This window comes from Perca fluviatilis, chromosome 10 (assembly GCF_010015445.1).
Source record: "Perca fluviatilis chromosome 10, GENO_Pfluv_1.0, whole genome shotgun sequence".
In the NCBI taxonomy this organism is placed as follows: Eukaryota; Metazoa; Chordata; class Actinopteri; order Perciformes; family Percidae; genus Perca; species Perca fluviatilis.
Genome location: NC_053121.1, coordinates 17,926,939 through 17,938,837, shown reverse-complemented (window position 1 = coordinate 17,938,837; position 11,899 = coordinate 17,926,939). Strand labels below are relative to the sequence as shown.

The 11,899-nt window shown below is 41.7% G+C and overlaps 1 protein-coding gene across 2 annotated transcripts in view; it reads right to left on the bottom strand.

The window, feature by feature from the left end:
• Positions 1-5,363: 5,363 nt before the first annotated feature.
• The window catches only part of gabrb2a (gamma-aminobutyric acid type A receptor subunit beta2a), a 33,504-nt gene continuing 26,968 nt past the window's right edge, over positions 5,364-11,899 (bottom strand). Inside the window, exons 6-10 of one of the 2 annotated variants that reach the window (XM_039814241.1) lie at positions 10,250-10,387; positions 9,854-10,006; positions 7,344-7,588; positions 6,764-6,904; positions 5,364-5,766 (exon numbers count right to left, since the gene is read on the bottom strand). In XM_039814241.1, coding sequence (XP_039670175.1) covers positions 5,410-5,766; positions 6,764-6,904; positions 7,344-7,588; positions 9,854-10,006; positions 10,250-10,387 — 1,034 coding nt within the window. In that variant the 3' untranslated portion in view covers positions 5,364-5,409. The remainder of the gene's footprint in view (positions 5,767-6,763; positions 6,905-7,343; positions 7,589-9,853; positions 10,007-10,249; positions 10,388-11,899) is intronic. The other variant, XM_039814243.1, reaches the window with a different exon arrangement.

Below are 11,899 nucleotides of genomic sequence, written 5' to 3'. Positions count from 1 at the left end.
TAGCAAAATTTTCTTCTGTCTCCCAAGCAGGTGTAATTTAGAGTCGTCATTAAGTAATAAAACAATCGGGTCAGTAGGGATTAGATATCCTGTCACATCAGATATTATTGATGTTGTTTTATTCCAAAAACTCATACACCTGTTCACACTCCCAGACCATGTGCAGGAAAGTTCCATTTTGTTCAGGTTGGCAGAACGTGCAATAGGGAGTAGGAATGGCTTTAGAGACGTAGCTCTTCTAAGGAGTCCAATATGTCCTATCTATGGCATATGTTGAAGTGGATCTGCTGGTGATTTGGGTTCTTGGAACAGTGGGAAATGTTGTCCCAAACTGTCTCCCAATTAATTACGTTCCCCTCCGGGCTCAACTCTTGCTCCCATTTCTTTAGTATTGGGAGTTCTCCTATGGATATTTGCATCAGTTTAGCATAAATCCCGGACACAAATCCTCTCATGTCTCAATGATTGGGTGCATCTCAAGACTGTTCCCCCATGGTACTCCAAAACATTTAAGGGCCGATCTTAAGGAAAGATAAAGGAAGAAGGATGTCCTAGGGACCTCAAAGCTAGCTCTCAGGTCTTCAAAACTTAACATACCTTCATCACCGAATAGCTGGTCTAGAGTATAAATACCTCTGTCGCTCCACTGGTTATAAACAAAAGGTTTGTTACCAGACATTAAGTGTATGTTGTGCCAAATTGGGGTGTTCAAATGCCACTTATTGGAGTAGCGTAGTTGCTCCTCGACCTGTTTAAAGTTGGTCAATGTGTTGGTGATAATAGGGCCGTAGGCTAGCATACACTTTTTTTAGACACACACCTGTAAAGGCAAGGTCTTGCAGTCTTAGACTTCCAGTGAGGTTTTGCTCTATTTCTCTCCATGGGACTGTAGATGAGGGGTCCGTCCACACTCTGAGGGTCCGTAGCTGAAAGGCTGTGTGATACCTGTAAGGTTGAGGAGGGCCAGGCGTCCCATGTTTGTGGTACGTTGCAGGGTAGAGTATTTTAGCCTAGTTGTTTATTATTCCAAATATACTGCCGAATTAAGGTATCAAGTTTCCTCCAGAAATTTATCGGTGGGGGTAAGGGCATCATTGTACTTAAGAAATTCATACAAGGAACTATATGTTCATTTTAACAACAATCCTGGACTCCTTTGAATGCTACTTAATATAGTTTCATAGTTGTCTTGGACAACTTGCTGTAGGGATGCGTGTATGGTGATGCCCAAATATGTAATTTTGCTTTGGGTTGGTATTGTAACACTACTGGCTGAAGCCACATGCCTGTTATTCAATAAAAGAAGATTAGATTTATTCCAGTTAATTTTATAGCCAGAGATTGAGCCAAATTCGTTGAAGATCTTAAGAATTTTTGGAATAGAGAATAGAGCTGCTATTGGATTTAATCTGGACATTACATATTTTATTTTGCCTTATGGCTTGGGCTAACAGTTCAATAGAGATTGCAAACAGCATGGGGGAGAGCGGGCATCCCTGTCGCGAGCCCTGCTCAATGGGAAATGGCTGAGAGTGCAAGCCATTGGTTGAGACCGTGGGATTCGCATATAAAGTACGTACCATGTCAATGAACTTGGCCCCCAAACCAAGCCTCTCCATTACTTGCCATAAGTAGCTCCACTCTAGGCGGTCAAAAGCCTTTTCCGTGTCCACTGATAAAACTGCTGCCATTGTTGGAAGGTTTTTGACTTCTTCTATTACATGAAATAATCTGCGTACATTGTCTGCAGTATGACGCTTGGGTATAAAACCTGATTGGTGGGGGTGGACTAGCTTCTCGATATAGCGCTCTAAGCGGAGAGCCAGGACTTTGGAATAAAGCTTAATATCAGTCCCTATGAGGCTGATGGGCCTATAATTTGAACAATCCGTAGGATCTTTGCCCTTCTTTGGCATAATGGAGATCAGCGCTGTGTTGGTTTGTTGGTGAACAGTTAATGTATTTTTTTAAGGGATGCCATTGCTCAACCTTGCAGGTGATTTATCAATCGAAACATTTAAATGATTTCCTGTTTTGTCCTTGAACAGCTGACACAGGAGGGTTAATCTCTGCTGGGTAGCTCAGTGTGTTTTTCCATCCAAGTCGTGTTGAGCAGGGGAGTAGTGTGACGCAAGTGTGCCAAACTCACCCTCTCACCCGTCCCAGTCAGCTCAGGCTGGGTTTGGCTTGGCTGGCATGCCGACTGCACAGTGGCGCAGCTGTGAGTACACACAGCACACACACAGAAACAAAACACACTATTGGAAACAAAACACACACACACACACACACACACACACACACACACACATACACACACAATTCCACAGAGCAGAGGTCTGTGCATTCCTAATTACTCCAGTGATATGGAAACACTACAAAGTAGAAAGCATCTGCCTTTTCCCCCTCTCTTTTACATGTCAACACTAATTCCCTTTTTGAAAAGAGGAAAAGAGAGAGAGAGAGAGAGAGAGAGAGAGAGAGAGAGAGAGAGAGAGAGAGAGAGAGAGAGAGAGACAATTTAGCACAAACCATCTGTCTACTGTAGTGAGATAATACATCTGTTGTATTGAGGGAAAAGTAATGTAGAGCTGATTTTTACTGATGCATAGATGAACGTGGAACAAGTTTACATGTCACGTTACATCACTTTTTTGGTAGTTTTGCACTTTTTTAACACCCAGCATCTGACACACACACACACACACACACACACACACACACACACACACACACACACACACACACACACACACACACACACACACACACACACACACACACACACACACACACACAAACAGTCCACGTTCAGTCCACTACAGTATATTTAGTTTTTTTTCAGCTTTGTGTTGGAAGTTGGACTGAACCATTTAACAATCTCAAAATCCTCAATTCCTGTTTTTGTCCTTATTTCTGGCACAATGTTCATCATATACTGTATTTCCTCAGTTAAAACACCCTCCATCCGTTGGTTTCTCATTGTGTTCTTCTGGTCCTCAAAGTTCAAAATCAAACATTAGCTGCACATTAGTCCCTACTAGAACAAAATCCCTTTTTAAATATTAAAAATTCAGTATTTTTCACCATCAAATATTCAATAGCATCTATTTAAGGGCTGTAACAGTGGTCAGGTCAGGAAGAAAATGCAATGCAGAGTGCAGTTGGTTTGCTGAGTGAGGGGAGGATGCAGGGAGAGGTCAGGAGAGGCATGGATGGATGGATGGCTCTCTTTCTTGCCCTTTATTTTCTTTCTCTTCCTGCCTTTTTTTTGTAGCAAGCACCCCTGCAGCCAGCGGGCCACAGTTGAGTCCGCAGAGTGCTCCCATATCTATGGCTCTCTGCGTTAATGTCCCCTGAGGCCGGGGCCGGCGCTCAGCCCTGCTAAGACCCCAGCCGAGCCCATCTCAGCCCAGATCACAACCGCGGCCTCTCATATCCTCTGCCTCTATATCCATTATGCAGCCAATAGTCCCCAGCTGCAGCCCTTACATCTCTCTATTCACCCCTACGTTTGCTTCTATTGCCTGCTCACTCACTCCCTGTGTCGGGTTTAGTTCATTCAGACACTCAATCAGCCATGAGCCTGGCAATCAGTCATCATGAACAGCCGCACATTCATCCAGGACACATAAAACCGCCACCCGTGTACTCTGTTATTGAAGTGATAGACTGAATTGAGTTTTAATTGAATTTAGATACATCTTCATAATTGCTGACAATCATTACACAAGATATTTACAGTCATTATGAAATATTACAATTGGAATTTACAGAAACTTTGTACAAAATATGCCTGACTTCAATGCCTGGATAGTGGGGTCCTTGTTTAGTCATTTCTGGAGAACAAAACATTGACCCAAAAGTCACTGGTGTCTGGAAGTGCTTTAGTTTCAGCAAGTAGATGCTTTTAGAGTCCATTAAAAAGAAAGAAAAGAGAGAAAAGTCCAAAAAGTAGAGTCAGCAAAGTTGTGAATCGTGTTTTTCTTTTTCCTCAGTTAAATTGCTCTTTTCTTTTTTTGACTGAATGGAACATTTGATCTGTAATTCAACTGCAAAAACAACAACAGAGACCCATTTAAATAGAATAAATCCATAATATTTACACAATAATGTGAGTATTGATTTATAAAATTGAATCATCTCTTTTTCTTTAAACATGATTTATGTTTATCTACAGTTTTTCAAAACAGAAATCTAATCACAATGAAACGCATCATACTTCTATCATTCAATTCTACTGATAATGATGATTGTGGATTGCCATATTTATGCAGCAACTCTGGTTGCAATGAAACTCAGCTCATCTATCAGCAAAGTTCTTACACCAGCTTAAATCGTGTTAAAGCCATTCTCCACACCTGAAGCTCCTCACACGATGGCAGAAAGTAAGGAGGAGTCAAATGTTCTCTTTAAAAAAATAAAAATAAAAATAAAAAACACGTGGTGAAATGGACTTGATTCTGTCAGCACAGCAAAAGCAAAACAAAAACTTGGCCAAAGCATCAGTGTTCGACAGTCCCGCTCTTTTTACCGAATAACATGAGACCTTCAACATACTGAGAAAGCTGTTTCTGTTCAGCATTGGCACCATTAAAGCCCCACAAGGATGTCCAGAGAAAAGAGCGTCCCCTGCTGTCCACCTGTTGTCATCCAGCGATGCTCAAACCATCCGCCCAGCTGGGCCGTGCTAAGCCAAAGCTGCAAAATGGTAACTGACAGACTAACCTCAACTAGTGAAACTAAAATGCTTTGCGCTCCATCATCTTCATGACTGAGATGCAAATGAAATCAAACATAAGCATGCTTTTAAAGGATGTTTTTGATACACAGTAATTATAGGAAAATAGACTATCAAGGATGACTCCTTTAAAATCATTTAGAAAGCTTTCCTGGATGCAGACAGCTCGGCTACGAAGTAAATAGATACTAAACAAAACAAATCCTTAAAGTATATGCAAACACAAGCATAAATATTTGATCCACAGAGAGTAAGCTACGAATGACAAATATTAGTGATATATTGAAATTCTGGAACAGGCACCATTTCTGTCTTTTTAAAACTTGCTCTTCTTTTTCAAATGTTTGTCAGTCTTTTTAAGGTGTTTCCCAAATCCTAAAAGAGTCACTGCTGACTGAAGTGCTGGGTGCTGCTGCAGTCCATCCAAAAGTCTTTCTCTTCACCTTTTCAAAAATGAACCAGCTAAAAAGAGTTGGTGCACTGTTTATCTCTCATTCTCTCTTTCACATCATGATTTCTCTCTCTCTCTCTTGATTTCTCATATCTTCCCTAAATCCCCCCCTCCCTCCCCCCCCCCCCCCCTCTCCTTCTCTCCTTCCCCTCCCTTTTTTTTTTTCTCTTCTTCTTTTGCATGCCCTCCAAAAGCTGGCCACAGGATGCCGCCGGGTTTAATGGACGTAGTAGAGCCAGTAGACGACGTTGAAGAAGGAGAAGACGGTGGGGAAGATCATCCTGGACCATTTATCGATAGAGTTCACGTCAGACAGGTCTGGGATATTCACCTTGAGCTGGGAGGCCCGTCTTCGTAGGCGCGACTTCTTCTGGGCGTGGCGCTCCAAGGCGCTATGGCCATAGTTCTGGCGGGCCATGGCTGCCCTGCGGTACTGCAGCGTCGAGCTATCATAGGCCAGCATGGTGTTGCGGGGGTCTCCAGGTGCTCCCAGGCCCCGGGACAGATCACCACCACCACCCATCTCATTCTTCATCTCCAGGGTGCTGAACAGGATGTTGTCGTCGGGAGTCATCTGTATCAGGGTGTAAAAACAGGTGGAGCCATGAGAAGTTACTGCCACGGGGAAATGTAAAAGTGCTTTTAACTTCCGTCTAGTCAAATTATTTTTAGCTACAATAATCATTAAGTCATTCACTGTGTAAAAAATACTGATGAGGTGCTAGAATGGGTAATGCAAATGAGTCAAAATTGTGTTACTTACAGTGAAGACATTTTTTTAAGCACTTTCAATTATTATTATTGATCATCTGTCAATCAATATCTGAGTGATAATACGACCACAAGACTATGAGGAACATTCCTGGAAGAGCACAATGCACTCCACAAACTAATTCTCATGGAGAAATCTTCATTGTCATCTCAGAATTTCAACCAGAGTGTGGTTAAAATTCTGTCGATTCACAAGACAAACAAAAAAGAGAAAGCAAAGGAAAAAATGTGACAGGTAGAGAAAAATAGTAAGGACTTTGCAAAGATGGAGGAGAGGCTAAAAAGGTTCGGGGGCAGGTCAGGAAAGACGTTTGTGGGAAGTGAATTCGGATCAACATTTCTTCATCCATAGCCTGACTTCTGAGGAAAAACGTCCCTACAATCCAATCCTGTCCCGCTGTAAATGGAGCTTGTATTTTGTTAATTGTTTCACGTAGAGCTATCAATTGCCTTTGAAATTGTAAATTATTTGTATCTGAATTATATTATCTTAAGAGAAGCTACTGATGTTTTCTTCTCTCTTGCCATATTTGTCATTTCCCATCAATATAGATGTACAGCCCAAGTTAAGATTAAATTAATGCCTGCAGAAATCAAACTGCTAAGCCATGTTTGTCAGGAAAATGCATGAAGAGCAAACCAAGAGAGGGAAAAAAACACAATGGTGGGAGTGATGATCAAAGTTGCCTTAAAGATCTATAGAAATCAAAGAAATGCACAACAACTACAGCATTTTCCTCTGATCTGGATTGATTCAGATTGATGACATTGTTAGTTTTGACTTTCAAAACCTCCAGTACCTTATTTCTTTGCTCGCCTAGTCCTAATGCGGCATCGTCCACAAAGATGGGATCCCACATCGAGTCATATGCGTCAATTTCCCTCTGTTTCATTCTGGCATACAGAGCATCATCTCTCTGAACTACATTTCCCACCAGCCACTGCAAGCATACAAAATCAGCACTGTTACTTAGGGGAAATCGTAGCTTGCCACACTCAGAAGGAAAGGGTGTTTTATTTTTTATGTTGCTGTTGAATATAATTTAAAGAGAAGGCTTTGGCACAACAGCCAGTGTTTTTTTCAAGGCGCCTTGCCCTTTGAGAGACACAGAAATATGGAGATAAAGTATAAGCCAGTCATTGCTTCTGCATTCACTCTTTCAGATGCTAGTATGAGTAATAAAGTTGATACACAAGGCTAAACCAGTGAAAACGGAGAGCTAAAGCAGGAGTAAAGAGTGCTGGTAAAGGACATCAAGCATTGATCACAGCATCACATTTACCTTGAGAGGAGAAGAAGTCATTTGTTCCCACAGAAACAAACACACACATTAGGCGACAGCACAGATACCTCTGGAGGAAGTTTGCCTGCACATGTACCTTGTTGGGGTCGGGTCTCAGCTTCTCGTTATTGGCCGTGGCTGCTTTCTCAGCTGCCTTCTTCTGTCGCTGGGGGCCCTGGCCGAAGAAGATGTAGTTGACGAAGGCGTACTCCAGCAGGGCCAGGAAGACAAACACAAAGCAGCCCATCAGGTACATGTCAATAGCCTTCACGTAGGGGATCTTTGGGAGCGTCTCTCGCAAGTGGGTGTTGATGGTGGTCATGGTCAGCACCGTAGTGATCCCTGGATACCACAGGTCACACGTTTAGAAAGAAAGTGAAGTCTTTAGACGCTGTAAGACATTTTTACCATCATCTGTACAGTAAAAAATATATGGTTGTCAATTTGACTAATAGTTATGTTAAATTTTTAGCCATGCAAGCTGCATGGCTAAAGGAATGGAACTGTCCATCTGTCGGTGCAACACTTTGATCCAGACTGAAATATCTCTACTCAACTACTGGATGGATTAAGATGACATTTTGTACAAACATTCATGGTCCCCAGAAGATGAATCCTGACTTTGGTGATCCCCTGACTTCCCCTATAGCACCACCAGCAGGTTGACATTTGTGGTTTTGAGTGTTGGTTTGATGGTCTTGAAATTTGCTGAATTTCCACTGCGTGGCACAGCTCGACTCGCTTTTGGTACCAGGTACTTTTCATGATTTCCTTTTCCACTGCAGATAGTACCCCCTCAATGCTGGCGGGATTCTTAGCTGATCGTCATAGCACTGCTGTGTGAAACTGCCTTGACATCATCTTCAATGCAACACAAACACACACACAAAATGGTGGGCTTGTGCAGATTGTCCCATGTCCCAAGTGACGATTCTCTCCGACCAGTTAGTGGTCTGTCGTGTTTTAACTCCACCTTGTAGTATGGGCTCAGCCCGCTTGGAACTGCAACCGAGGTGATACCAAGAAAAATACCAGTTACTATCCACAACCTTTGCCAAAAAAGAGCAGTTCCAAGCGAGCCGAGTCAAGCCGTGCCGTGCCATGCAGTGGAAATGAGTCCTGTGCCCCTCAGGATGAATCATATTCATTTTGGTGATTTTTACTTTGTGTTTAGTAATTAGAAAATGTTAGTAAGCTAAAATAAGTTGGGGAACATAAACATTATACCTGCTAAAGTCAGCCTGCATTATCCATGAAATGCAGTATGTGTCCGAAACCTACATTTACTGCTCACTATTCAGTAAACAATTGGGTGTCCATTATAGAGGCAGTATGGAGTGAAAAAGGGAGTCTTGTTTCATTAGAATTTGCCAAACATCGAAATGACTGAGATCAGGTGCTCATCTTCAAAGGACTTGTGAATATAAGCATTCATGTTTATCACAAACATTATAGGCTATAGCATTTATTTATAGCCATCAGACAGGCCTGAATTAATGTGAACTCATTTGAATATAACGATCCCTCGAAACCTCCTGAGACTGAAACTGTGTGTGTGTGTGTGTGTGTGTGTGTGTGTGTGTGTGTGTGTGTGTGTGTGTGTGTGTGTGTGTGTGTGTGTGTGTGTGTGTGTGTGTGTGTGTGTGTGTGTGTGTGTGTGTGTTTCATAAGGTTTATATCCAATCATGTACTCAAATGCCCATGGAACAAACGCTATATAAAAGCACACTGTAAACATCTGCTATTAGTCACAGAACAATTCACCTGCTTTTTTTACATACCCACTATGTGTTTGATACATTAGTCATCTGCATGCACAATCTGCATTTGGTCAGATTCACACGTATTATAAATAACCCAGGAGCCAGCAGTGTCATCGTAGCATGGAGCCTCATCTCTCATTGGCTGCGCTCGCTCACTTGTACGTTCTCAGGACGCTGAGCAGAGGCAGATCTTTAAATCACGTTACCCTCTGAACGCACCGTCTGGGGCTCCAACCCCGCATGTATCCCACTCCAGAAAACAAATGGTGTGTGACAACAACCGCACACATAAAGCTCAAAGCCATTTCCTCTGCTGCTCTGACCTGTCAGACTCAAGTTTAACACTAAAGGGAGCTTTCATGTCAGTGTCAGTGGTAGTTTGATATTGGTGTAAAAACATTAAAATGTGTAAGGCAAATTTAAGCAAATGTTGCCACCTCTTGTTCGGCTGAAATTTAGCCGTGATCTGGCTCTGATAAGCTGGGATCTCCGACCAATGTGAGGCTCCGATAGACAGACAGGCAGAGAGAAAGACAGCACGCTTCAAGGTCGAGCTGCAGCGCATCTCGCTCTGCATGAGTCATGCATTTAGTCATCTCTGAACAACAGACATTTAGCCAGGCAGCCTATCACACACTGCTATCACTCACATGCTTAGAGCTAATGAGAAAACAAGTAAATGCTGGGAAAATAAAGAGTCAAAACAGAGATCAGGCAGACGCAATTATGTATAGATCTAAAGCAAGGCTCAAAGTATGTTAAATGGCTCTTTTTATGCTCTGTTATCATTTAGCTTTGGGTTATATCCCAGGGTCACTGTTCAGCAGTGGCGAGGCGATCCTACCCAGGGCCACTCTGGCAGCTGAGGCGTCGTAGTTGATCCAGAAGGAGACCCAGGAGAGGATGGTAATCAGGATGGAAGGCATGTATGTCTGCAGGATGAAGTAACCAATGTTCCTCTTCAGTTTGAAGCTGAGGGACAGGCGGGGGTAGGAACCTGAAGGAGGCACAGGGAGAAAGGAAGTTAAATAGAAATAGACTTCCCTCAATGACGCTCACTAAAAGCTATATTTTCCTTGACACCAGGGAGCCTGCCGTATCTGATGTTTTTGTCGCTTTTCATTTACAGTAAATGTCCTTTTTCCTAATAACCTGTTTTCAGCTCAACGTAGCAGTCAGTGCATGTGAAAACCTCAAAGAAAAAGTCAAAGAACCTAAGGTAAAGTTGACTGTTGTGTACCTGTAGAGAAGACCACGTTTTTAGAGATGAGTTTATAGTCGACAATAGAGAACTGTGGCAGTTCTATTCTGTCAACCCCGGACACAGCGCCTTCTCCACCTCGCCAGTAAAACTCAATATCATCTGTGGTGTAGCCATCTGCAGAGGAGAAAAACATTATCATCACCCAGTTATGCTCTATAATACATCATAATGTAGTGCAGTAATGCCAATGTCAGTGGTTTAGTGTGTTTTAGCTCTATCACAAATACCACATACCATTAATTAGTAGTATTGCCCAACCTGGGGGGTCAAGACCCCCACAAGGGGTCAAACAGTCTATTTAAGGGACACAAGATGTATTTATCGTGAATTAGGATAGTTTTATCACTTCAGCCTCTAAAAGTGTTACACGACAAAAAGGTTATGAAATCATTGTTCTAAAGCATACACACATTTAAAGATTGCTTGGTTTACATTTATTTCAATTCACAAAAAAACATGACTTGACACCTGCTTTAGATTTGTGATCCATCACAGAAAACATTTAGCTAACTTGATTTTTTGTCAGAGATAAACTACAAATATGCATGTCAACACAGTAGCAAGCAGGTCATTCTTGGTGGTGTGTTCAAGTGCTTGCTGGAAGCTCCAGAAAAATCACTTGCTTGGCTGTCAGCCACCAAAAGAAATCTTTCAAGGCAAAAAAACAACAATACTTTTTCAACATTCATGTTGTCTTATTGTGTGTTTTAACCCTGAGTTCCCAACAACATAGCTCATGAATACAATATTCAATGTTCAACAAACTTATAAATCATGTATGTTGGAGCTTCCTTGAACACACCAACTAGGAACAGTTATTAAAAAGGCCTCTGTCTTCCTCAAGTGCAATACAAAGGTTCACAAATAAATGTAGCTAGATGATTATGTGATGGATTACCATCTCAAGCAGGTTTGTTTTCATAACCTACTTTCGTCAACTTGAAACAATGGCTGTAACTGCAAGGTAGGACATCGATTTTTAAAAATGTGTTGTATGCTTTGGAGAATGATCCTTTAAAAAAAACAGTAAAAATTGAAAAGTGATGCTGAGTCACTTAAATGTAAAAAGCTTCAAAACGTCCCTGAGTTTCTACAGAATGGCATATATATATATATATATATATATACATACATACATACATACATATATATATATATATATATATATATATATATACATACATACATACATACATATATATATATATATATATATGTGTGTGTGTGTGTGTGTGTGTGTGTGGGGATCTACTATAGTAGAGAAAGTTAAGCTACATAACACAGGAGAGATTTGAAGATTGATATGTTTGTTGCACAAGGATGCAAACTGTTGCAGTTGCAGTCGGGGGACTCCAGTGTTGCAGACCATCTCTGACAGTGACGTGGGCAAACAGGGAGCAGCACTATTCTCCCTCACATCGCTCAGAGTTCTACTTCGTCTGCCTCACTCTCAAAATAGAGGCAGTGACCTATTCAGATGTGATGAATAATTAAACTGTGAGTCTTTGATTTTTAAAAATTTACACACAATTCTTTGTTGCTGTGGCACTGACATTCAAGGTGAAGTTAGTCATGGTATTCGTGTTGGCTTGTTATTGGTTGGACAGGCAGCTAACTTCACCCATA